This window comes from Podarcis liolepis, assembly GCF_965112155.1.
Source record: "Podarcis liolepis genome assembly, chromosome: 16".
Classification (NCBI taxonomy): domain Eukaryota; kingdom Metazoa; phylum Chordata; class Lepidosauria; order Squamata; family Lacertidae; genus Podarcis; species Podarcis liolepis.
This window is the reverse complement of record NC_139567.1, coordinates 41,731,472-41,756,648: the sequence shown is the minus strand read 5'-3', so window position 1 is coordinate 41,756,648 and position 25,177 is coordinate 41,731,472. Positions and strand designations below refer to the sequence as shown.

At 49.6% G+C, this 25,177-nt stretch overlaps 2 protein-coding genes across 5 annotated transcripts in view; both read left to right on the top strand.

Annotated features, from left to right (window-relative positions):
- LOC310695449 (multidrug and toxin extrusion protein 2-like) overlaps window positions 1-8,645 on the top strand; it is a 32,598-nt gene extending 23,953 nt beyond the window's left edge. For 3 of the 4 annotated variants that reach the window (XM_083479899.1, XM_083479902.1, XM_083479901.1), the window contains exons 15-17: window positions 2,211-2,305; window positions 4,989-5,070; window positions 7,782-8,645. In XM_083479899.1, coding sequence (XP_083336025.1) covers window positions 2,211-2,305; window positions 4,989-5,070; window positions 7,782-8,014 — 410 coding nt within the window. In that variant the 3' untranslated portion in view covers window positions 8,015-8,645. Of the gene's footprint in view, window positions 1-191; window positions 759-2,210; window positions 2,306-4,988; window positions 5,071-7,781 lie in introns of those variants that run through there. The other variant, XM_083479900.1, reaches the window with a different exon arrangement.
- A 6,367-nt stretch (window positions 8,646-15,012) lies between these two features.
- Window positions 15,013-25,177, top strand: part of NXN (nucleoredoxin) — a 69,544-nt gene continuing 59,379 nt past the window's right edge. The window contains exon 1 of the mRNA XM_083480051.1: window positions 15,013-15,553. Coding sequence (XP_083336177.1) covers window positions 15,110-15,553 — 444 coding nt within the window. The 5' untranslated portion in view covers window positions 15,013-15,109. The remainder of the gene's footprint in view (window positions 15,554-25,177) is intronic.

The following is a 25,177-nucleotide window of genomic DNA, read 5'->3' as shown; positions in this document are numbered from 1 at the left end:
GGAGCCAGTGCAGCTGGTATAGCAGCGAGTGAATGTGATCCCACAGCAAGGACCCCGTAAGGAGTCTCGCCGCGGCATTGTGCACCCGCTGGAGTTTCTGGGTCAGTCTCAAGGGCAGCCCCACGTAGAGCGAGTTACTATAATCCAGTCTGGAGGTGACCATTGCGTGGATCACAATGGCTGTGTATTAGGATGTTGCCTTATGCCAAGTCAAGTTGGACAACCCAATACTACCTGCTCTGACTGGCAGAGCACCACTCACTTTGGGAACTGCCGATTTAACATTTGTTGTAGTTCCAAAAACTTCTGGGGTGCGGCGCACCAGGTTTCTTTGTTTTTTAAATGATTTTCATTGGCTTTACATATAATCACATTATGTAACGTCAGATCCTCTTATTTTATCTCTTTGGCTCAACTGGGCCTGACGACGTCTCTCCCTCCCATCTGATGGTTCACAACAGGCACCCCCAACCTTCGGCCCTCCAGATGTTTTGGACTACAATTCCCATCATCCCTGACCACTGGTCCTGTTAGCTAGGAATCATGGGAGTTGTAGGACAAAACATCTGGAGGGCTGCAGGGCAGGGATGTTGAATGGTTTCTTTAAATATTAAAGTTCACCATTGTTTCACAAGATGTGTGTCTCTTTAAAGGCCAGAGCAAATAACATGACCTAGTTTTACAGCTGTGAAGCAGTATAGCAGGTGCTGTTAAAAGTAAAGGTAAAAGTACCCCTGCCTGTACGGGCCAGTCTTGACAGACTCTAGGGTTGTGCGCTCATCTCACTCTAGAGGCCGCAGACACTTCCGGGTCACATGGCCAGCGTGACGAAGCTACTCTGCCGAGCCAGAGCCGCACACGGAAACGCCGTTTACCTTCCCGCTAGTAAGCGGTCCCTATTTATCTACTTGCACCCGGGGGTGCTTTCGAACTGCTAGGTTGGCAGGCGCTGGGACCGAGCAACGGGAGCGCACCCCGCCGCGGGGATTCAAACCGCAGACCATGTGATCAGCAAGTCCTAGGCGCTGAGGTTTTACCCACAGCGCCACCCGCATCCCAGCAGGTGCTGTTAAGTTGTGTTAATTAAGCTGTGTCAGCAATTGGGTATTGTATATAAAGAGCAGCATGTAGCTCTCTCAGTCCCCTGGTGAATGGGATGGTGGATGGGTCATGCTTATTGATATAATGTAATTTAGTGTAAAATGAGTTTTTGTTTTTGTTATTAAAGCCTAGCAAAAGTTACTTTTGCGTTTCTTGAATGTGTGGTCTCCCCCAGCACCTTCTGCCTTCTGCAGCGCAACTAGTCTGCAAAATAACCAACAGGGGATGCCTGGTTTACAAAATTAAACTTTGCATCTTTACATTTCGCTTTGTTTCCTATCCTTGTTATATCATTAACTAAAATATTAAGTTACTCAACTTGAATAGGTAGCAATTTCCTCTTACAAATATTCAGATAGCCCTGCTATAATGATGTTAACTGCTTACAGTTGTTTTTCAAACATAATATACCATATTTTTCACCCTATAGGGCTCACTGGCCCACAGGGCGCACCTCGTTTTTTCAGGGGGGGGGAAATTATTCCCCCCCCCAGCCGCGGGCCCGAGCTTCCCCCGACCCCAGCCCCCAGAACAGGCTGCTATCCGCAAGCCTTGCGAGCTTAGCGGCAACTCCCGCGGGCTCACAAGGCTTGCGGACACCTGCGCGAAGCACGGGGCATGCTCTGGAGTGCCCCCCATGCATTGGACTGCAGGCTGCTGCCCACAAGCCTTGCGAGCCCGCGGCAATTCCTGCCGGGCTCCCAAGGCTTGCGGAGAGCTTCCTGAAGCCTGGAGAGCCAGAGGGGTCGGTGCGCACCGACCCCTCTCGCTCTCCAGGCTTCAGCGAATTCCTGCATTCGCCCCATAGGACGCACACACATTTCCCCTTCATTTTTGGAGGGGGGAAAGTGCGTCCTATAGGGCGAAAAATACGGTAAATTTGTTCCAGTCTTCTGGTCTCGCTTGGACTTGCTGGTTCCGAATTCTTCCTGTCAGTTTTGCCAGTTCTGCAAAGTCCATCATCCTAATCTGCCACTCTGCTTTTGTTGGGGCGCCCTGGGTTTGGGAAGCCTGACGTGTACACAGAATAAATAAATACTCTCACCCTACAGGACGGTTCATCTGAGGGATCTTGTTCTCTCTCTCTCTCTCTCTCTCTCTCTCTTTAGGCCTGTGGACGGGGCTGATCGTCTGTATCTCCCTCCAAGCCGCCTCTTTCCTGGTCCTCGTCCTGCGAGCCGACTGGAAAAAGGCCTCGGAAGAGGTGAGGCTCAAGAGCACCGGTTCCTTTGGTTTCCACAAGTGGGCGGGTCCCAGCACCCCTGAGGGGAAAGGGGGCACCTCATGGAACCATAGAGCGGTAGAGCTGGAAAGGGACCCCCAAAGGACATCTAGCTCAACCCCTTGGAAAGAAACGCAGGGGAAGAATCCTCGTACCTACGGGACCGCCTCTCCCAGTCTGCCCCACGGAGGACCTTAAGGTCCATAAATAGCAACACCCTAGAGGTCCTAAGGAAGTCAGATTAGCCTCAACCAGAGCCAGGGCCTTTTCAACACTGGCCCCGGCCTGGTGGAACGCTCTGCCTCACGAGACCAGGGCCCTGCAGGATCTGATTTCTTTCCGCAGGGCCTGGAAGACAGAGTTGTTCCGCCTGGCCTTTGGCTTGGAGTCAATCTGATTCCCTCCCCCTCTTACTTTTTTCCTTTCTCCTCCTGTGATGAGGCTGCATTTTAATGTTTTAAAGCTGTATTTTAATTTTGTTTTTAAGTTGTATTCATTCAACTTGTTTTTATTATTGGTTGTTAGCCGCCCTGAGCCCGGCCTTGGCTGGGGAGGGCGGGGAATAAATAAAATATTATTATTATTATTATTATTATTATTATTATTATTGACGGCTGGCCACCCAAACTCTGATTAAAAGCCAGAGGAGATCGTCTGACAGCTTCCGAGGTTGTCCGTTCCCCTGTTGAATGGCTCTTATCATCCTTCCTGATGTTTAGTGAGACTCTCCTTTCTCGCAACATGTGTTGCTTCGAGTCCTATCATCCGGAGCAGCAGAATAATAATACAGAGGTTGCGATTCAGCGCTTCTGCGCACGTGCAAAGCGTGATTTAGCGCTTCTGTGCATGTTCGACCGCCAAAACCCGGAAGTAACCCGTTCCGGTACTTCCTGGTTTCGGTGGGTGCATAACCCAAAAAAACACAACCTGAAGCGTCTGTAACCTGAGGAATGACTGCACAGTCAAACCCCGGTTGTTGAATGTAATCCGTTCCAGAAGCATGTTTGGCTTCCAAAACGTTTGACAACTGAGGCGCGGCTTCTGATTGGCCGCAGGAGCTTTGAGCAGAAGCCATGTCGGATGTTTGGCTTCTGAAAAACGTTTGAAAACCGGAACCTTTACTTCCGGGTTTTTGGCATTCGGGAGCCGAAACGTTCCAAAACGGAGGCGTTCGGGATCCGAGGTTTGACTGTAACAACATTAACATCATCAATAGTAATTTTGTTGTTTAAATGCCGCCCATCTAACTGGGTTCGCCCAGCCGCTCTGTGCAGCTCCCAACAAAATATTAAAAAGAACATGTGGTCTGAGAGCTGCCCAGAGCGTTTGCCCCCTGCAGGATTGATGCAAAACACATAAGGGACAAATATCCTCTTCTGCCGTGGGGGGGGCTGAACTCTCGGCCTCACAAGACCTCTTCCTACCTCAGTTCCCCGAAAGAGACGCAAAAGGTTTTTGTGTGTTTCTTGGGCTCTGTTTTCCTTCAGAAGTTTCACACCCCCGTTTGTTGTCTTAAGGCAAAGGTGTGTTGTCGAGGTGGGAAAAGTGCCGTTCTGAAAACGAGGAGCTCCAGAAACCTGACGATCCAAATTAAAACGTTGGGATTCTGCTCCCGGCTTCCAGCTGAGAGGCAACGGGTTGCGGCGAGCTTTCCTCAGAAGTTGGAAACGAGACCCCTAAGCTAGCCGTGCCCATTATTCCCAGTGGGACTGTTTTGAGCAGGACTAGCATGGGAGACAGCCCTCGGAGGAGACGTACTGAAATTAGCTGGCCCTAATTAGGTGCACCCATTAACTTCAAGGGTCTACTCTAGGTAAGATGAGAGCTGGACGGTGCCCAGTACAGTGGTACCTCAGGTTAAGTACTTAATTTGTTCCGGAGGTCCGTTCTTAACCTGAAACTGTTCTTAACCTGGAGCACCACTTTAGCTAATGGGGGCCTCCTGCTGCCGCTGCGCCGCCAGAGCACGATTTCTGTTCTCATCCTGAAGCAAAGTTCTTAACCTGAAGCACTATTTCTGGCTTAGTGGAGTCTGTAATCTGAAGCGGATGTAACCTGAGGTACCACTGTACTTTTCGGAGAGATGTGCAGTTGTGAAAGTATTCAGGCGTCTAACGAAGGGCGACTTAATGAGCCTTGATTGGGACGTCATGGGAAATGTGTGCTGTGGGTGTTAACCCTGAGATACAGTGGTACCTCGCAAGACGAATGCCTCGCAAGACAAAAAACTCGCTAGACGAAAGGTTTTTCCGTTTTCGATTTGCCTCACAAGACGAATTTCCCTATGGGCTTGCTTCGCAAGACGAAAACGTCTCACGACTTTGTTTTCTTTGTCTAAAAACAAAGACATGTTTTGTTTATAAAGTTAATTTATTTTCCCTTGAATTTTTGAACTGCTCTTTACAGTATGTGTGACTTTAAAGAGCAGTTAATAAACTGTTGTTGTACCAAATTTGGCTTTGTTTGGACTTTTTTTGACCATAGGAACGCATTAATTGATTTTCAATGCATTCCTATGGGATTTCGTGATTCGCAAGACGAAAAATTCGCTAGACGACAAAACTTGCGGAACGAATTAATTTCGTCTTGCGGGGCACCACTGTAACTCCTCTCTCTCTCTCTCTCTCTCTCTCTCTCCCTCCCCCATCCCAAATTTTTCATCTAGGCTCAGAGCCGAGCAGGGCTGACAGCCAGACTACAGACCGGCAGTTCTGAGGACATTTCTGCTAATAAACCGGTGCCCTTAGGTAATTTTTCAATGGGGGTGGGAATGAATGGGGTTGAGAGTATGATATATATATACCGTATTTTTTGCACCATAACACTCACTTTTTTCCTCCTAGAAAGAAAGGGGAAATGTCTGTGCGTGTTATGGAGCGAATGCCTGCGGGTGGCGGGGGGGGGATCTGCTGCAGTCGTGAGCAGAGGATCCATGGTTCCCCTTCCTTTCCTCCTCCGTGGTTACAAAGCATGGATCCACATGGATCCTCAGGATTTTTGAATTGGGCTACTCCAAACTCACTGTCAGATCACATGTCTGTGGCCACAGCATGAACCACAAAAATCATATATCCACTATTTCGTTTAGAATATTTTTTTTTCTTGTTTTCCTCCTCTAAAAACTACGTGCGTGTTATGGTCTGGTGCGTGTTATAGAGCGAAAAATACGGTATTTTGGGGGGAGAGATGAATGGGGCTGGGAGGGATTCCTTTTCCCGCTTGTCCCCGATTATATAAAGGTCAGGTGGGGCACAGAGGAGAGCGGAGCCTGCGACATTTTCCCACCTTCGCTGCATCAAGCAGTTGGTCCCTTACCTTTCCCGCCCCGACCTGGCCACAGTGATCCATGCGATGGTCACCTCCAGGCTTGACTACTGTAATTCGCTCTATGCGGGGCTGCCCTTGAAGCTGTCCTAGAAACTCCAGCGGGTACAGAATGCTGCAGCGAGGATCCTCACGGGGTCTCTGCCATGGGAGCATATTCACCCAGTGCTTTTCCAGCTGCACTGGCTCCTGGTGGAGTACAGGGTCAGATTTAAGGTGCTGCTTTTGACCTTTAAAGCCCTTCACGGCCTAGGACCCTAGAATCATAGAGTTGGAATAGACCGCAAGGGCCATCGAGTCCAACCCCCTGCCAAGCAGGAAACACCATCAGAGCACTCCTGACATATGGTTGTCAAGCCTCTGCTTAAAGACCTCCAAAGTAGGAGACTCCACCACACTCCTTGGCAGCAAATTCCACTGTCAAACAGCTCTTACTGTCAGGAAGTTCTTCCTAATGTTTAGGTGGAATCTTCTTTCTTGTAGTTTGGATCCATTGCTCTGTGTCCGCTTCTCTGGAGCAGCAAAAAACAACCTTTCTCCCTCCTCTATGTGACATCCTTGTACCTACGGGACCGCCTCTCCTGGTCTGCCCCCATGGAGAACCTCAAGGTCCATAAATAGCAACACCCTACTGCTCCCGGGCCCTAAGGAAGTTAGATTGGCTTCAACCAGAGCCAGGGCCTTTTCAACTCTGGCTCCGGCTGGTGGAACGCTCTGTCTCATGAGACCAGGGACCTGCGGGATCTGATTTATTTCTGCAGGGTCTATAAGACAAGAGTTGTTCCGCCTGGCCTTTGGCTTGGAGCCAGTTTGATTACCTCCCCCTCTTTCTTTTTCCTTTCTCCTCCTGTGATGAGGCTGCATTTTAATATTTCAATATTTTAATGTTGTATTTTAATCTTGTTTTTAATTTGTATTCATTCAACTTGTTTTTATTATTGCTTGTTAGCCACCCTGAGCCCGGCCTTGGCTGGGGAGGGCGGGGCATAAATAAAAATTATTATTATTAAAGTTTCGCTTTTAAAACTCAGTTCCTCACAAGACAGCTTGATCACCATGACTGCTCTTCCCTGTGCGATATGTGGCCTGGGGCAGGTTTCCAAGGGTTAAGTTCCTAGAATTGTGGGGTTGGAAGGGGCCCTCAAGGGTCATCCGGCCTAGCCCCCTGGCCACGCCGGAATCGCAGCTCAGGAATCGGCGACAGGTGGCTCACTCTGGCCTCCACTTTGCCTCTTGACCCCCTCTGCTTGTCCCTCTGTTTCTGGACTGCTCTCTGCCACAGCCTCTTCCTGCTCACTAAGCCCTGTTTGGATACCACCTCCTCCCATTCTTCTCCCTCTTTGGGCTCTGAGCCTTCTTCCCTTGGCGGTTCCCCCCCACATCTCTGCGCCCAATCAGACAATGAAAGGGGTGAGTAAGATTGGGAAATAATAATAATAGTATTTAATTATTCATTCATTCCCTGCCCATCGGGCTGCGTTTCCCCAGCCACTCTGGGCGGCTTCCAACAGGATATTAAAAACACAGTAAAAGATCAAACATTTAAAACTTCCCTAAGCAGGGCTGCCTTCAGATGTCTTCTCAAAGTCAGGTAGTTGTTTATTTCCTTGACATCTGACGGGAGGGCATTCCACAGGGCAGGCGCCACCACCGAGAAGGCCCTCCTCCTGGTTCCCTGTAACCTCACTTTTCGCAGGGAGGGAACTGCCAGAAGGCCCTCAGAGCTGGACCTCAGTGTCTGGGCTGGATGATGGGGGTGGAGACGCTTCTTCAGGTCTACTGGACAGTTTAGGGCTTTCAAGGTCAACACCAACACTTTGAATTGTGCTCGGAAACGTCCTGGGAGCCAATGCAGGTCTTTCAGGACTGGTGTTATGTGGTCTCGGCGGCCGCTCCCAGTCACCAGTCTAGCTGCCGCATTCTGGATTAGTAGCCCCACGTAGAGCGCATTGCAGTAGTCCAAGCGGGAGATAACCAGAGCAGTGATGGAGAGAGAAAAGGGGCGCGAAGCCCTCTCCTTTTTGCAACTGTGGCCTTGCCCACCGCCAGCATGCGGCCTGCAACCGATTCCCCCTTCCCGGATTACGGAAAAGGTCCCACCCCCAAACTAATGGCGAGGTTTTCTACCCCACAGCCTACCTCACGATGGAAACTGAGGTTCCCAATGGGGATGCTCTTAGCGGCATGGACCACGTGATGGAGCACCCGCCGCAAGACCAGCTGATTCCCCCGGAAGAGCTCACTCCGTCTCGCGTGGAAGTCTTGTCCGGGAAGCAGCTCCTATTGCACCGGGGGCTGGCTGTGGCGTTGGCAATCACCGTTTTGGTCGCAGGCGTACTGATCCGCCTCCTGTTGCAGAACGGGTAAGGCGCTGAGGGGCGGCAGACGGACCCCGTCGAGGACAGAAGACGGCTGGGAATTCTCTTCAATTTTGGAGGATCCCCTTTCCTTCCTGGGGCTCAGCCAGCTGTGTGTGTGGGTCGCACAACTCAAAGAGAGCCACTTAGCCAATCGCCCTTGGCCTGAAGGATGGGGGGATATTTCCTGAGCCGCTCTGCTTTTGTTGGGAAGAGTTGGCCAACTCAAGAAAAGGATAATTAATCGGATGCCACTATGAGGATGTTCAAGCGATGGGTCACTGTTACTCAGTTCTTTTTTTCCTGGAAGTTTATTTTCAACCAGACTTTCCCTCTTGCAGCTCAAATCTTTTTTGAGTCTCTCCCCACACCTTTTTAAAAAATATTTCAATAACCAGCCTGCGGTTGTTGAGCCCCGAGGCACGAGATCAAGGACTCGGTTCATGCAGCAGACTTTATTTTCTTGAGATGTGGACCCTGCCGGTTTTATGCGTCGCGAGCTCAGTGCTCGTTAAGTTTCCTTTGGCAACCTTTAGCCGAAAACGCACCTTTTTCTGTGCTCCCTTTTTCCCCAGTAATTCTGCATTTTGGTATGGTTCAGGGTTTTTATGAATAAACCGAGTTTTTCTGAGTTGTTTTAATAGATTGCCAGGTGAAGTGCTTCTTCGATGACGCGGGCAAATGTTCTGACCCAGCTGTGTGTGAAACGTCGGCCCGAGCTCAACTACAACTCTCCTCCGCTGCGGCAAGGGGGTTGGGAGTTGTAGTTCAGCAACAACCGGAGGGGGACAAAGGCTCCCCGTGCCTGTTCTGCTCCAACAGACATTGCTAAAAAACAAGTGGGAACTGTAAGAAAGTGCTGCTGGCCCGTCTGCCGTAAACTCCCTTCCTTTCCCCCCAAAGACTCTTGGTGCTCTAATAATAATAATAATAATAATTTATTTATACCCCACCCTTCCCGGTTCAAAAACTGGGCTCAGGGCAGCTAACAACAAATTTAAAATGCTTAATTATAAAAGCAGCATAAAATACAGTATAAAAACATGAATAACAATAAAATTCAATTTAGGGGAAATAAGCTTTAGATAATCCCCAGGGCTAGCTGGCTGAATTGGTCCTACTTGGGCCAGCGAGGAGGCCAGGGGAGAATTAGCTGTGGGGTCTCAGAGCGGGTGATCTTCATAAAAGGGGAAGGGAAGAGAAGGGAAATAAAAGATCAGGCTGAATTCAAATTAAAGTCCAGGAGGAATAGCTCTGTCTTACAGGCCCGACGGAAGGAGGTTAAATCCTGAAGGGCCCTGGTCTCCTGGGACAGAGCATTCCGCCAGGTCGGAGCCACCACTGAAAAGGCCCTGGCCACTAACTGGCTGCGCTTGGGCCTCATTGCGGGGTTTTGAGGCTCTGCTCTCTTTCTTGGGGTTATTTTTGTTGGATGATTGAGGGCAGATTAAAGAATGCAGCTTGTTCCTACGGGAGGCAGCGATGGCTACCAGTCTGGATGGCTTTAAAGGAGGATTGTTGTTCTTGAGTCATTTAGTCGTGTCTGACTCTTCGTGAACCCCTGGACCAGAGCAGGCCAGGCACTCCTGTCTTCCACTGCCTCCCGCAGTTTGGTCAGACTCATGCTGGTAGCTTCGAGAACACTGCCCAACCATCTCGTCCTCTGTCGTCCCCTTCTCCTTGTGCCCTCCATCTTTCCCAACATCAGGGTCTTTTCCAGGGAGTCTTCTCTTCTCACAAGGTGGCCAAAGTCTTGGAGTCTCAGCTTCAGGATCTGTCCTTCCAGTGAGCACTCAGGGCTGATTTCTTTCAGAATGGAGAGGTTTGATCTTCTTGCAGTCCATGGGACCCTCAAGAGTCTCCTCCAGCACCATAATACAAAAGCATCCATTCTTCGGCGATCAGCCTTCTTTATGGTCCAGCTCTCACTTCCATACATCACGACTGGGAAAAACAATGGCTTTAACTATGCGGGCCTTTGTCGGCAAGGTGATGTCTCTGCAAAAGAAGGATTAGATAGATTCATAAAGGCTACTGGCCAGAATGGCTCTGTTCTGCCCTCTGCAGCCATGCTTCTGAATACCATTTGCTGGAAACCACAGTAGGGGAGAGTTGCTCTTTTGCTCGGATCCTGCCTGCTTGGTTTCCCTTTGGGGCCCCTGGCTGGCCATTGTGAGAACAGAATGCTGGACTAAACGGGCCATGGGCCTAATCCAGCTGTATTTCCTTACATTCTGCAGATTGTATTTTGCATTTCTGCAAATGCCTCTTGCTGGTGCATGGACCTGGCGTCCTTTGTCCTCCAGTTGCTGCTGAGCTACAACTGCCATCATCCTTGGCCATTAGCCTTGTTGGCTTGGTACTGGTGGGAGTTATAGTTTAGTGACACCTGTAGGGGCCAAACCTTCCCTGCTCCTGGCACAGATAGCGTTTTGGCTGCAGTCTAAAAGACGCTGCTATTAGTAAAGGTAAAGGGACCCCTGACCGTTAGGTCCAGTCGTGGCCGACTCTGGGGTTGCGGCGCTCATCTCGCTTTACTGGCCAAGGGAGCTGGCATACAGCTTCTGGGTCATGTGGCTAGCATGACTAAGCCGCTTCTGGTGAACCAGAGCAGCACACGGAAACGCCGTTTACCTTCCCGCCGGAGTGGTACCTATTTATCTACTTGCACTGGTGTGCTTTCAAACTGCTAGGTTGGCAGGAGCAGGGACCGAGCAACGGGAGCTCATCCCTTTGTGGGGATTTGAACCATCAACCTTCTGATCGGCAAGTCCTAGGCTCTGTGGCTTAACCCACAGCGCCACCCGCATCCCTTGCTATTAGTATGTAGCAGAAATAGAGCGGGGAGACAGGGACCCTCGAACATCCAGATGTTGTGCAACTCTCATCAGCCCCAGCCAACATGCTCTGTCACTGAGCTACAACCCTAAGCTCGAAAATTAAAACAGGATTCCAGTCCTCATGGTTCTCCTTTTGAATTAAGGCCCTTCCCAGCAAGGAACCACCTAGTCATAGGAAAGCAAAAAATGATTTGAAATGTAACAGTTCAATTTGAATTGTGAGTAAAGGAAAAAGAGATCAATTTGAGCTAAAAATTTGGAACGAAAGGGATTCTAAATATGGAGGTCGATCCCTTTTCACTGTTTTAAAAGTGAAAGTAGTTACCGCTGACCGTAGCCGCAAGCGGGAAAAAGCTGTCAGAAAACTTACAAGTAAGCTTTCAAAATCCTCCCTTCTTGCAGGGGGAAGGGGGGGGGACTTTACTTTAAAAAGAGAACCCTGCATGGGGATGATTTGAGGAACAGCTGGGGTAAAACCCAGATAAAGGCCAGGTGGATAAATATGAATGACAGATTGAGTGAAAGGGATAAAAGTCGCTGGATAGAGCTGCAACCATTCCTGCGGCCACTAGGTGTCGCTTCAGCCCCATTTAACTGCTCTGTTTATCTTTTTGGCAATTTGATTTTGAAAACAAATTTGGGCCCCTTTTGCACAAGAGGTGCTGGGGTTTGCTCCTGAAGCCCCTCCTCATGCGTGTGAAAAGTCTGCCCCATGCCACTGGTTTCTCAGTCAGCCGGGGAATTAATTAGTTCCATTATTCCTTCTAATAGCAAACTCGGGTGGTTGAGGGCCCATCACTTTGGAAGCGAACATGACTACATGGAATACAGAAACTTGCTGCCTTTTCCCCAAAAAGAACTCATATGCCATGGGTAGGCAAACTAAGGCCCGGGGGCCGGATCCGGCCCAATCGCCTTCTAAATCCAGCAGACGGTCCGGGAATCAGCGTGTTTTCGCATGAGTAGAATGTGTCCTTTTATTTAAAATGCATCTCTGGGTTATTTGTGGGGCATAGGAATTCGTTCATCGCCCCCCCCCCCAAAAAAATAGTCCGGCCCCCCACAAGGTCTGAGGGACAGTGGACCAGCCCCCTGCTGAAAAAGTTTACTGACCCCTGATATATGCCAAACTACACAAAGGGAACAACTCTTCTTGAATCATATGTGTCAGTGGTCAGAAACCCCTCTTAGGGATGATGAGTACGCCGCAACATTGTGTTGCAGTTCCCAGGGATATCACATTAATAACAATTTAAAGTTTTATTCCGTCTCCCAGCCACCCACAAGGAGTTCTAGGCTGCATAACCGCTCCCTCTAGCCCCAAACTTGCTTTATCCTAGCAAAACCCCCACCAGGTACGTTAGGCTGGGGAGCTCTGCATATGCTCAGAGGTGCATTTATCCAGCAACCGCAAACTCAAGCTGTGACCCAGCAGGGAAATAGATTCAGGCGTAATAACCCTCTAGCTCTGGAAGGGGTTTCCTGTGCTACTGTTCGGAATAATATTGCACTCACTCTTAAAACGTGGGTCCTTATGGACCCAAAATGATACAAGCAAGAGATGTCAGCAGGGGCGGAGGTTTGTAAAGGTGCAGTGTGTGTGAAGTATTTAGGAGGCGAAATCTTAAAAGTGGGGAGCCCCCAAAAAATAGGCCAACACAGACTGAGCATGCTCTGTGGGCACGGAATGTTGCGTGGGAGTGGAATGGAGTGCCCTGTCTAAGGGCGCGGCTGGCTGATGGAATACTCCACGCTGCAACATTTTGCCGCAGTTTCTGTTGCTGAATTATAAGAACTGGGGGGATGTTTAAAGGTTGGACTTTGGGTGAAGTTTTGATGCTGGTTTGAAGAAAGCACATCGGCTTGGGCCTGCAGTACTGCTTTTTTTAAAGGAGGCACACACCCCCTGAAAATATGAGCATGCAGAAGGCAAATTCCCCTTTGAACTGCTCCTGGGGCCTTGGCAGAGGAAGACAAAGGAGTTTAATAAGCGTGAGGCATCTTCCCGGGGGGGGGGGGGTGGCGTGGTGATTATCTGGGCATTTATGGGGTAATCTCAAAGGCCTCCTGGCAGCAGGTGGTAGAGAACTTTCCAGAGGCAGCCCTGATACTGGGAAATGAAAACGGAAGCCCAAAGCAGCTTGTGGGTCACCCTGCAAAAGCCACACCCCCGTTTCCACCCCAAATATTTCTGCCTAGCTGGAAATGTGTCCAGGGCTCCACCCCCTTTTGCCTGCGGCCCCCAGAAAGTTGCTCAGAAGGTAATATGGCCCTTGGGTCAAAGGTCCCCCTCCTGTCTTCTCCTTTGTAAAAGTGTGATGTGCACTCAGTCAAACACCACGCGTGCTGGTGGCGCTGTAGAAATAATGCGCTTTGGACATGCTCAAGGGCACACCGTTTGCTGGTAAAACCTTTCCGAGATGTTGCAGGTCTGAGGCCTCCCTCTAACAAAGGTCTGGGGAAAGCGAGGGGAAAGCAATTTGTACATGCTCAGGAGCACTATTGAGTCAAGCAGCAACACCATAAAATTGGCCTTGCTTTATAGCACCATTAATGGCAGGCCTAACACAGATCTACATTTGGATACATACAATGTTTTCAAATGGTTTTCAGTTGTTTCAAAATTCTGGCCCTTTTTATTTTTTACAAGTGAGTTTCAAAAACCTGAACTAAATATTACCATGCTCACTTTCCTGAGACAAAGTCCCCTTGGCCACAGTAGGACTTACTTCGGAGTAGACCTTCAAGAGAGGCTCGGCCTCTAAGGGAGGGGGCTACAATCCCCGGCGCGTGCTTTCCTCGGGAGTAAATCCTAAACTGTTCCCGAGTAGACATGTAACAGAGAGACATGCAACAATCCCATGGCATGCTTTCCCCGGGAGTAAATCCAATGGAACAGCGGACCATTTGCTCCCGAGAAAACAAGCAGAGAGAGAGAAGATCGCGCCCTACAATCCTAAAGTTCACCTTCCTGGGAGTATTAGTTCCATAACCACCACACTATTTGCTCCCGTGTAGACACTATAGGAAAGTAGGGGAGCATCGCGCCCCACAACCCCACTGCCCACTTTCGCTAGGGTACACCCAACACGTGCAAGCACGCGAAAGAAAGAGGAGGATCGTGCCCAACAAACCCTTTGCCAGCAAAGGCGGGAGAGCAAATCCCAAAGGAGCACCCTGCCATTTACTCCCGAGTAGACACACACACAAAGAGAGTGAGTGAGCGTTTTCATTTTTACATTACATTAAAATTGGAAATGTAAAGAAAAGGAAGGAACATATTATCATATGTGGTGGACATGCCCCAAGGTGAAAGACTTCTGGGAAAAGATATATAATGAATTGAAAAAAATGTTGAAATATAAAGAAACCAGAGACCTTTCTTCTTGGAATAACTAGGTCTGGAATTGCCCGAGAAAGATGTGAAATTATTTTTGTATGCCGCAACTGCGGCTCGTATTTTGTTAGCTAAAAAGTGGAAAACCCAAGAATTACCAACGATAGAAGAATGACAGATGGATTTTTTGGAGCTAGCCGACCTAACCAGAAGAGTCCACGACCAAAAGGAGGAGTAGTATCAGGAAGAGTGGATCAAATTTAATGATTACTTAGTTAAACATGTTAAATTAACTGAAAACAGCTTGCAGATACTTAATTGGCTTAGGATTTATTTAAGTTAAGTGATGAATTAATAGGTTTAATTTCATAATGTGAAGATCTAAGGATGTTAATGTTTAAGTTAAACTATTTTAAGAACTGATTTGGAAAACCCTTAAAAGGACATGCAATAAAATTCAACCAAGGGGAAGCGAGGAAGTCACTTAATAATGTTAATAAGTGTGTTTTTTAATCAGGTTATGATTTATGTTTGTTTGTTTTATGTGTTTGTTTGTTTATAATGTTGTGAAAATCAATTTAAAAAATTGGGGGGGGGGGAGAGAGCGAGCGAGCGCCAGCCTCGCGCGCTACAACCAGGGCGCGCTTACTCCCGAGCCGACCGAGGATCGGGGCCGCCGGTCCCAGAAAAGCGGGGCAGCCAGAGGGAAACGGGAGAAAGGGTCTCTCCGGTGCGCAGCCCGGGGCTGCTGGGGGCGGCGTCTGCGCGGCGTCGGGGGGCGGGTCGCGGGCCGGCGAGCGCCACGCGGGGAAGGCGAGGCGGGCCGGGCCGGGAGCGCCCGCTGGCGGCGGCGGCGGCTGCCTGGCTCGGTGTGGCTGGGCTCGGCCGGCTGGCGGCGGCGGCGGGAGCTGCGTGGGGCTCGGCGGGGATGTCTTCGTCGCCGTGCGCTGCTGCTGCTGCCGCCGCGGCGCCGCTGGCCGAGCTGCTGGGCGAGGCGCTCGCGGCGCCCGACGGCTCGGCGGTGCCCGTGGCCTCGCTGCCGGCGAGGGGCGTCTCGCTCGTGGGGCTCTACTTCGGGTACTGCGGCGCCGGCAGCAGCGCAGCCGGAGCCGCTGCCGCCGCCGCTGGAGCGGCAGGAACCGGAGCCGGAGCCGGGCCGGGCGCGCAGCTGGCCGCTAGCCTGGCCGCCTTCTACGCGCGCTTCCAGCCGGCCCGGAGCGAAGCGGGAGCCGGAGCGGCGCCGGAGCAGCGGCAGCAGCAGCAGCGCCTGGAGATCGTCTTCGTGTCGGCCGAGCAGGATCAGCAGCGCTGGCAGGAAGCCACGCGGGCCATGCCGTGGCTGGCGCTCCCCTTTGCCGACAAGCGCCGGAAGGTGAGCGCAGCGCGGGTCGGCGGGGAACGTGGGAAGCGGGAGACACGCGTGTTGGGGGAGAGAGGGGGGTGGGTGGCAGGAGGCCACGTCTCTTTCTCCTTCCCTCTGTCTCTCTTTTTCTGGGAAGCGTCCATGATGGCCCGGACCCTCCTTCTCAAGCGCACATCCGTGCGCCCCTCTCCAAAAAGCGGTGTTTGGAGAGGCCGGATTGGGGGACCATCGTTCGTGGCCTCTGGGCGCCGAGAATCACTGTCCCGATATATCGTAGACAGAGAGAACTCCGCTAAAACGCTTTTTCCGTCGCACAATGCTGCCTGTGCATGTTCACTCCGAAGTAAGCCCCGTGGAGTTGGGGGGAGCTTTGCTCCGAAGTAAGCGCAGCGTCGCCTGGAAACGGAGCGCGTAACGGGCCTTACTTTTCTACCCAAACTAGTCCGCTCCGTCCCCCAACCCGCCACTTTGCAACATAATTTTTTTTGCAGCCTCGTCCTGTAAGCACGCGCTTACTTCGGAAACAAATCCTGTTGCCCTGAACGCGGTTTACTCTCGAGTAGATGCGAGGCTGGGGCGGGGTTGCTGTCCTAAAAGGAATCCATATTAAAGCAGGCGATGGGTGAAGAATCCAAAAATCAAAGCCCAGAAATGCTGCAATCCTATCTATGTGTCTCTTTACCTGTTGAACTTTGCTTTGGCACAATTCTTTTTATTTTAGCAGGTATTTTAAGTTTTCTTATTTGTTTTGCGGCTCGTTTTAAACTGGCTTTGTTTTTCCTGTATCTTGCGGTGACCTTACCTTAGACATCACCTTTTGGAGAAGAGGCACAGAAAGGGTCAAAAGGTAGCTATTAATTACATCTACTCGGAAGTAAATCCCCATGAGGTCAGTGGGGTTTACTACCAGGCAAATGGGTGTAGTAACTTGGGTGTAGCTGAAAGAAATATATGGGGTTTTCTGTGCTGCGTGAATGGGTTGTAAATCACCCTTTGGATCCTGTTGTAATTCAGGGACCCCCAAATCTTAGCCTTGGTATTCAGTTTGCCAAGAGACCCCTAAAAAAATTCCCCACCCCAAATTTCCTCCTCTAACCAGATATCCTGTCTTTAAATAATTTGCTGAAGGCTCCCCCGTCCCGGAAATCCTCTATTCCGATTCCAGCTGTGTTAATCCAGATTAAATTCCATTTTTTTATTCCGGTTTTAGTGAAACGGATAAGGATGTTTGGCTGTTGCAAGGAGCTGGCATAAACCGCCCAACCCATTTTTCAATTCTTTACACGTCTTATTTTGGGTGGGTGGGATCTTCTCGTTGGCTCTTTCCTGTTCTGTTGGGGATGCTCTACATCAAATTCAGAAAATGGGATTTTGGTACCCCTGCCCTGCAGGACATCTTTTCATTTTGCAATAATTCCCAGAGAATCCTCTGAAAGAATATTTATTGGGTTGTATATGGACTGTCTTTCTCCGTATTGTAGGGGGAGGAAAGACTTTGTTAAAATAAAATCTATACCACACCCCACACAGATAATTTTGTTCCGCAGATGGAAGGAAAATATTTCAATTTTAAAAAACCTGTAAAAAATGCATGTAATTCGTTCCAATTCCCCACTCACCCCTTTAAAATAAAAGCACCTAGGCCTTCTCTTTGATGCAAGGCCTTTGGGTGACATTACAGCAGCTAACCATTTTCTACCTGGGGAATTTGAGTCTGATTTTAAAAATCACCTTTTTGGCGTGTGTGTGATTATGTGCATTCAAAAGAAAATTCCCATTCATGGTGGAATTGCACCAGCAGGAACTGGCGGTCCTTAATCTGGAAGTAAAATCCACTGCAAAGCTGACGCCCCCAGCCTGGGCGCTGACCTCCTAAGCCTTTTGGACTGCCACTCCCACGATCCCCAGCTGATCCCCTGGGGGCTGATGGGAGTTGTGGTCCAAAAGGTCTGGAGGGCACCAGGTGGCATGGCTTTCGGATTGAGGAACTTTGTAAGGCACAGTTAAAAGTGGTGAAAGGATTGTTCCTTGCATGCTAGAACAAAAGACCTCGTAAGTTTACAGCAGCGTCTAAAATATTTATTAATAATGCCGAATAATACAAAAAAGTCAAGAGTTACAAGAGAAATTAATAATAATAATAATAATAATAATAATAATAATAATAATAATAATTCATTTCCCAGCCCCACTGGGTGGCTTCCAACAGAATATTAAAAATAGAATCAAACATTAAAAATTTCCCTAAACAGGGCTGCCTTCAGATGTCTTCTTAAAGTAAGATAGTTGTTTATTTCCTTGACATCTGATGGGAGGGCGTTCCATAGGGTGGGCAACACCGAGAAGGCCCTCTGCCTGGTTCCCTGTAACCTCACATCTCGCAGGGAGGGAACCGCCAGAAGGCCCTCAGCACTGGACCTCAGTGTCCAGGTTGAACGATGGGAGTGGAGATGCTCCTTCAGGTATACAGGCCCGAGGCCGTTTAGGGCTTTAAAGGTCAGCCCCAACACTTTGAATTGTGCTCGGAAACGTACTGGGAGCCAATGCAGGTCTTTCAGGACCGGTGTTATGTGGTCTCGGCAGCCACTCCCAGTCACCAGTCTAGCTGCCACATTCTGGATTCACTGTAATTTCCGGGACAGCTTCAAAGGTAGCCCCACGTAGAGCGCGTTGCAGTAGTCGAAGCCGGAGATAACTAGAGCATGCACCACAATTTACATCACCGATTTTAAACCATTTAACTGAGACCGTGTAGCAAAATGCCATGCTAAACTGAGTTGACCAGGAAACAAAAGATTTCAGCAGGGGCCAAAAATGTACAATGAAGAAGCCTGTCTAATTTCAATGTGCGGGAAGTTGCGAAGTGTAGGTAGACATGGCAATTGTAAATGGGCCAGTTACACAGATCCCAGCAGTGAATGGGTATAGATGGAGACGATCCAGCAAGTAAACTGGTCCCAAGCGGTCAAGGGCTTTGCATACCAATAGTGACACCTGGATCTATGTTGATCGCATTTGTAGCCCCCTCAGCGGTGCAAAAGGAGGGGGCAGGCAGGGGAATCGCAACTGGTTTTCTGACGTTACTCCTCTCTCCCTGTATTCGACTGGAAAGGCCACGATTGCGTGGCAGACCTAAGGCAGCTTTCTTGCTCATTAAACCAGCCTTTAATTTTGAACCATGAGGACTGGATCCTTGGCTTTCTTTTTAGGTGAGGCGTTGTAGCTCAGTGGTTTGCAGAAGGTCTCTGCTTCGATTCCCGGGATCTCCAGCTAGGTCTCCCATCTGAAACCCTGCACGGCTGTTGCCGGTCAGTGTATCTTGCATGTCCAAAGTCCGTTTTGGGGGCCTAATTCGGTCCGCTGGTCAGTTTAATCTGGCCCCTGTGGCAGTTTATTTCCTGGGGTAAAATACAGTGGCACCTCTGGATGCCGACGGGATCCGTTCTGGAGCCCCGTTCACATCCAGAGCAGAACGCAACCCGCGACTCGCCGCTTCGGCGCATGCGTCATTTTGAGCGTCTGTGCATGCGCGAGCGGCGAAACCCGGAAATAATGCGTTCCCGAAAACCCTCAACCTGAAGCTCCTTCAACCCAAGGTAATGACAAAGCTCAAGAACTTTGGTGTAAAATCATTAAAAAGCTTAGCAACTTCAGTCTTAAAAAAGGAACTTTGGTTGGCCCTTTGGCCAGCCCTCACGGCCCTTCACTTCATCAAATCTGGCCCTCTTTGAAAAAAGTTTGGACACCACTGGTGGACGATCCTGAACTGGTCTGGCCCTGTAAAAGGCAGCTCCGTCTCTTCCTAGGATTGCATCCTTAAGGCAGCCACAGAGTTTGCAAGCACCCTGACTTGAGAGCCCAGTATCCTTGCAGATTTGTGCAAATGAAGGCAACATCATCCGTAAGGTTAATACATAGACTGTGGAATAAGTCAAGATGCACAAAGCGGTTTTCTAAGTTGCATGTGTACCTTGGCTTGGGACAAAAAAAACCCTAAATATTGGGTTTGTGGAGTGTAAGGAGGAGGAGTAACAGCTATTGGGCCATATTTCTGTGCTGGCTTTTAATGTACAGTGGTGCCCCGCAAGACGACTGCCTCGCAAGACGGAAAACTCGCTAGACGAAAGAGTTTTCCGTTTTGGAGGTGCTTCGCAAAACGAATTTCCTTTGGGCTTGCGTCACAAGACGACAATGCCTTGCGAGTTCCTGCTGGTTTTTTTTCCTCCCCCCCTTTTTCTAAGCCGCTTATCAGCTGATCCGATCAGCAGATAAGCCGCTAAAAGCCGCTAATAGCGCTAATCCTTCAATGGGCTTGCTTCGCAAGACGAAAAAACCGCTAGACGAAGAGAATCACAGAACGGATTCTTTTCGTCTTGCGAGGCACCACTGTAAATAGCAAGCGAAGGGGAACCTGTGGCATTCCATGTCGCATCGGACTCCAGTTCCCATCAGCCCCAGCCAGCATGCCCAACGGTCATGGATGATGGGAAGGCCACAGGTTCCCTGGCGTGTAGGGTCAGCGGTGAGAAAACTGTATGTGACGAAAAGGACCTAAACCAGAAGGGAGTGATTCACATCTGCAGTGGGAAGGATGTTCCCAAGTCCTGGTCACACCTGGGGCTGGATTTTCACTCTGCCCCGGGTGGCAAGGAAGTTTGCTGCTTCCGGGCAACCAGGAAGTATTACAGGATTGAATTCCCTCAGTTTCTCAGTCCTGATGACTGACTCAGGAATGCTTAGCAGGCAGGCGATGAAAATTGAACAGATTTCTCTGCAAGGATTCTAGATCTAATGAGACGCTTCAATTCATGGAACTCGCATCACTCAAGGTGGTACTGAAACAATATTTTAGGTAAAAACGACCCCTTGTTTGCAGTTCTTTTGCCCCTGGAAAAATAGGTGGGGGAACTCATCACGAAGTAAGTTTGTTTATTTATTGCGGGCTCAGTCGCAGTGCTGCCACAAACCCCCTCCCAACCAGGGCAGTGGCTAAATGTAAAATGTGATTAATAAACTCCAGCAGACAATTATGTGGATCAAAAATGGCCACAACCTTATTGATTACAGATACAGGTGGATTTTTGGCTCAGGCATTGGGTGTATATCCATTCCAGACAAAAAAGAAAAAATTAAAAGGTACGGAAACTTAGTTCGCCTGCTCAAAAATATCCCCTGCTTGTTTGTATTTGTTTGTGAATCTCTAGCTTGGCTGATCCGAAAGACATGAGCGGATTTGATGCAGCGGAGTTTGGGCTTGATCCTGAAAAGGGAGTGGCTGTGTCGGACTGAGAATTATCACGCCTTTCTTAAGATTGCATAATCCGCTGCAGAGTTTATTCAAGTCGCTTCCCAGCCTACCAAGTGTTGGCGGCACTGCTCATTGCACCATGAGGCCTAGGCCCTTGCCTTTTTCTTTGCAAATAGAAGCTCAGATTCTCAGAATCCCACTTCCTGACAGATTGAGGTTGTATCCTGACAAGACAGAAGTACTGTTTTTGGGGGACAGGAGGCGGGCAGGTGTGGAGGATTCCCTGGTCCTCAATGGGGCAACTGTGCCCCTGAAGGACCAGGTGCGCAGCCTGGGAGTCATTTTGGACTCCTGGGCTCTCACTTGTGGGGTGCCTCAGGGTTCTGTCCTCTCCCCCATGCTTTTCAACATCTACATGCGGCCGCTGGGAGAGATCATCAGGAGGTTTGGGCTGGGTGTTCATCAGTATGCGGATGATACCCAGCTCTACCTCTCTTTTAAATCAGAACCAGTGAAGGCGGTGAAGGTCCTGTGTGAGTGTCTGGAGGCGGTTGGAGGATGGATGGCGGCTAACAGATTGAGGTTGAATCCTGACAAGACAGAAGTACTGTTTTTGGGGGACAGGAGGCGGGCAGGTGTGGAGGATTCCCTGGTCCTGAATGGGGTAACTGTGCCCCTGAAGGACCAGGTGCGCAGCCTGGGAGTCATTCTGGACTCACAGCTGTCCATGGAGGCGCAGGTCAAATCTGTGTCCAGGGCAGCTGTTTACCAGCTCCATCTGGTACGCAGGATGAGACCCTCCCTGCCCGCAGACTGTCTCGTCAGATTGGTGCATGCTCTGGTTATCTCCCGCTTGGACTACTGCAATGCGCTCTACGTGGGGCTACCTTTGAAGGTGACCCGGAAACTGCAATTAATCCAGAACGTGGCAGCTAGACTGGAGACTGGGAGTGGCCGCCGAGATCATATAACACCGGTCTTGAAAGACCTACATTGGCTCCCAGTACGTTTCCGAGCACAATTCAAAGTGTTGGTGCTGACCTTTAAAGCCCTAAACGGCCTTGGTCCAGTATATCTGTAGGAGTGTCTCCACCCCCATCGTTCTACCCGGACACTGAGGTCCAGCACCGAGGGCCTTCTGGCAGTTCCCTCACTGTGAGAAGCCAAGTTACAGGGAACCAGGCAGAGGGCCTTCTCGGTAGTGGCGCCCTCCCTGTGGAACGCCCTCCCACCAGTTGTCAAAGAGAACAACAACTAGCAGACTTTTAGAAGACACCTGAAGGCAGCCCTGTTTAGGGAAGCTTTTAATGTTTGATGTATTATAGTATTTGGAAGCCGCCCAGAGTGGCTGGGGAAGCCGAGCCAGATGGGCGGGGTATAAATAAATTATTATTATTATTATTATTATTATTATTATTATTATTATTATTATCCTGTATCCCAGGCCATATGTTGGTCTGCTGATGTAAAAACAGTTGCATTACACCTGGCCCAGTCTGCTTGCAGTCCAGCCATCTTTGGAAACGGGCCTACTGATCCCAAACTCTTAGCTAACTGATGCTTTTTATAGCAGGGCCTCCTTGTGAGGTGAAGCTTTCTGAAGGCCAAGGGCCGCATTCCCTTCTGGGCAAGTTCCTGGGGTCCACATGCCCATGGTCGACAGGGCCAGAGGGAAAAGGGGGCAGAGTAACAATTTTTTGTCCACTTGGCTAGTTTTTACACTCAAACCTCCCGTCCCAATCCTCCTTGCAGGCTAGCAAAAGGCAAGAACAGAGTTCAAGGAGATTTTCCAGCCCGGCAAAAACACTCAATGAGGCTGTGAATGAGAGGCAGTGAGTGAATCAGAGGAGGGTTTGAAGGGCCAAATAGAAAAGTCTAGGGGGCCGCATTGATTAAACATTGATACCGTTGTGCGGTAAGTAGTTCGCTGTGGAACAAAGTGCTTCAAATGGTCCCTGCCAGTCACTGAGTGGCAAATATGTCAGAAACGTGTTTTGGAATTGGGAGGAATTGAGTGGTGCGTGGAATTTCAAGGGTTTGATGTTCTCCACCAGAAATCTCTTTTCTGGCTGTGAGTTGATTCACGTGGAAGGAACAAAACCGGGTTTGAAACAGGGACTCGGGTCTCCTTTCGCACTGACACGACTCAGAAGCGACGTGGGCACGTTTGAGATCGATGTGGAGCGTCCCAAATTTTATTTTTCCAAACAGGAGGGATTTATTTTTCCTCTTCCACCCTGACATTGAAGGGGGCGGGGCGCTTTTGGGTTGAAGGATGATGAGATTCTGAAAATGAACTGTGCCCCCCCCAAAGGTGTTTGGATTCCACAGTCTCACTTTTGAAGCGAAATTTTTGCCAGAGCTTAAAAATGGGGAAATCAGTGGTGTGTGGGGCTGGGCGTGAACCCCAGAGGACAAAAGAAGTCGTGCGGGGAAATTGCCTAATTTTCAGGTGTTGAAAGTGGGTGAGCCGGTAATCCACAGGGTTTAGTGCAGGGTGCAGGCGTGCGCTGCAGAGCTGTGGTGGCGCAGGTCTAAGACGCGTGCTTTGATTGCAGAAGGTTCAATCCTCAGCATTGGGAGATTTGTTTATTTTGAATAAATTTCATTAGAAATTAGAAATCCGAAACCAAAACGTTAATCTAGATAAAAACACAGATCCAGAGGAAAGGGAGAGAAAGAAAAAAGAAGGGGGAAAGAGAGAGGCGGGGGTAGAGATAAATAGAAAAATGATTAAACGAGGGAAAAGGGAATAAGGGGGGGGGGGTTAATTTAAGAAACTAAAGAACTTCTGATTCTTTTGTCTGTCCAGTAGAACACCTAGCCAGGTTACATTCTGAAAACAAACATTATCTTCAGCCTTCAAACCCAAATGTCATTCATTCATTTTGTTTTTCACGAAAAAAAATTATCAGGAGGTTTAAGACAGGCAGAAGAGAGCCCTAGATGTACCACTGGCAGACTCCTCTTATATATTATATTTTCAGCCCACCTTTTCCACCAAGTTGCTCTGTGCTGGCTGTCAACTTAGAGAACTTTAAAAGAGGGAGAGATTCACGGAGAAGAAAACTCTTGGAGACTCCTCGCCACAATGGCTGAATCTGGGACTTGGGATTAGCTCAGTTGGTCGAGCATGAGGCTCTTAATCTCAGGTTCATGGGTTCAAGCCCCAAATATGGCAAAAGATTCCTGTTTTGCAGGGCGATGGACTAAATGACCCTCAAGGTCCCTTCCAACTTTGGAATCCTATGATCTGTGATCTTATTCTACGTCAATGCATTCCAGTAACTGGGAATCACAAGTGAAAAGAGACTCTACGTGAAGTTGCTCCAAGGATCTGCCCTGTTCCCCAAACACCAGGGCTGCGGAAGAGCTCTGTGTCGCTCTGCGGATTGCTAGCTTCCCTCCATCCAAGCCGAGGTTGGGAGTGGAGAGGGATTCCTGTTGGCAGTGTTGACCGATGTGCTTCCAACATGCTCTGCTGTGTCTTCCGATGGTGTCTGCGTGGCGAGATCTCTGCTCTAGGAGTGTGTGCTGGCGTGCGGCTGGGTTTTTGCGGCGGCAAAGAACAATTTCTCCCTTTCCGATTCAGTTCGCAGCTAATCTGCTCTGAAAGCTGCCGGGCGGCTCAAAGCGGCGTCCTGCCGTGTTGTTCCATATTTTGCTTTTATTTCCTTTCTCCCCGCGGCACCTCCATGCGCTTGAGCGTCAAGAGAGGGCCGGACTCTGCGTGTGGAATGGCAAGGAGCTTCTTCTTAAGAAGACGGGGCTTACACCAATGCGATGGGAGGATATGCTTGCTGGTTGCCTGCTTTGCGTCCGGCGGGAGTCTTGTATTTCTCCTTCCCCAGAATGTGGGGAAGACTTGTGCAGACCAGCAGGGCTGTGTTGGACGGGGCCCTTGCCACGTTTTATTCCAGATGCCAGGAGATGGCCCAAAGCTCCGTGATGGGCTACCTGCTTCGTTCCTGTTCTGTCTGCCCTTAATTCAGAACCACGAGGACTGGAAACCTGTTTTATCTTCATGGGGAAGAGCCATCTGCACCTGCATGCAGAAAGTCCCAGGATCAGTTCCAGGCAGCATCTCCCAGTAAGGCTGGGAAACACTCCTTTCCTGAAACCCTGGAGAGACCCTGCCAGTCAGTGTAGACAATACCAATGTAGATAGGCCCTATGGGCTTACTCAATATGAGGCAGCTTCTTATGTCCCTATGTATATCTTCCTTTTCCTCTTCTTGGATGCAAGTGGAAGGTTAGGGGAAAGGTCCTGTAAGTCGGTAGCAAAAAGCTGGTTGGTGGAAGGCAGCGACTGGCTAGCGCCTGTGACGTCTCCAAGTCCCCTTTCTGCCCCAGATTGTTGCAATTCTTGGACGATCTCCCCTCCC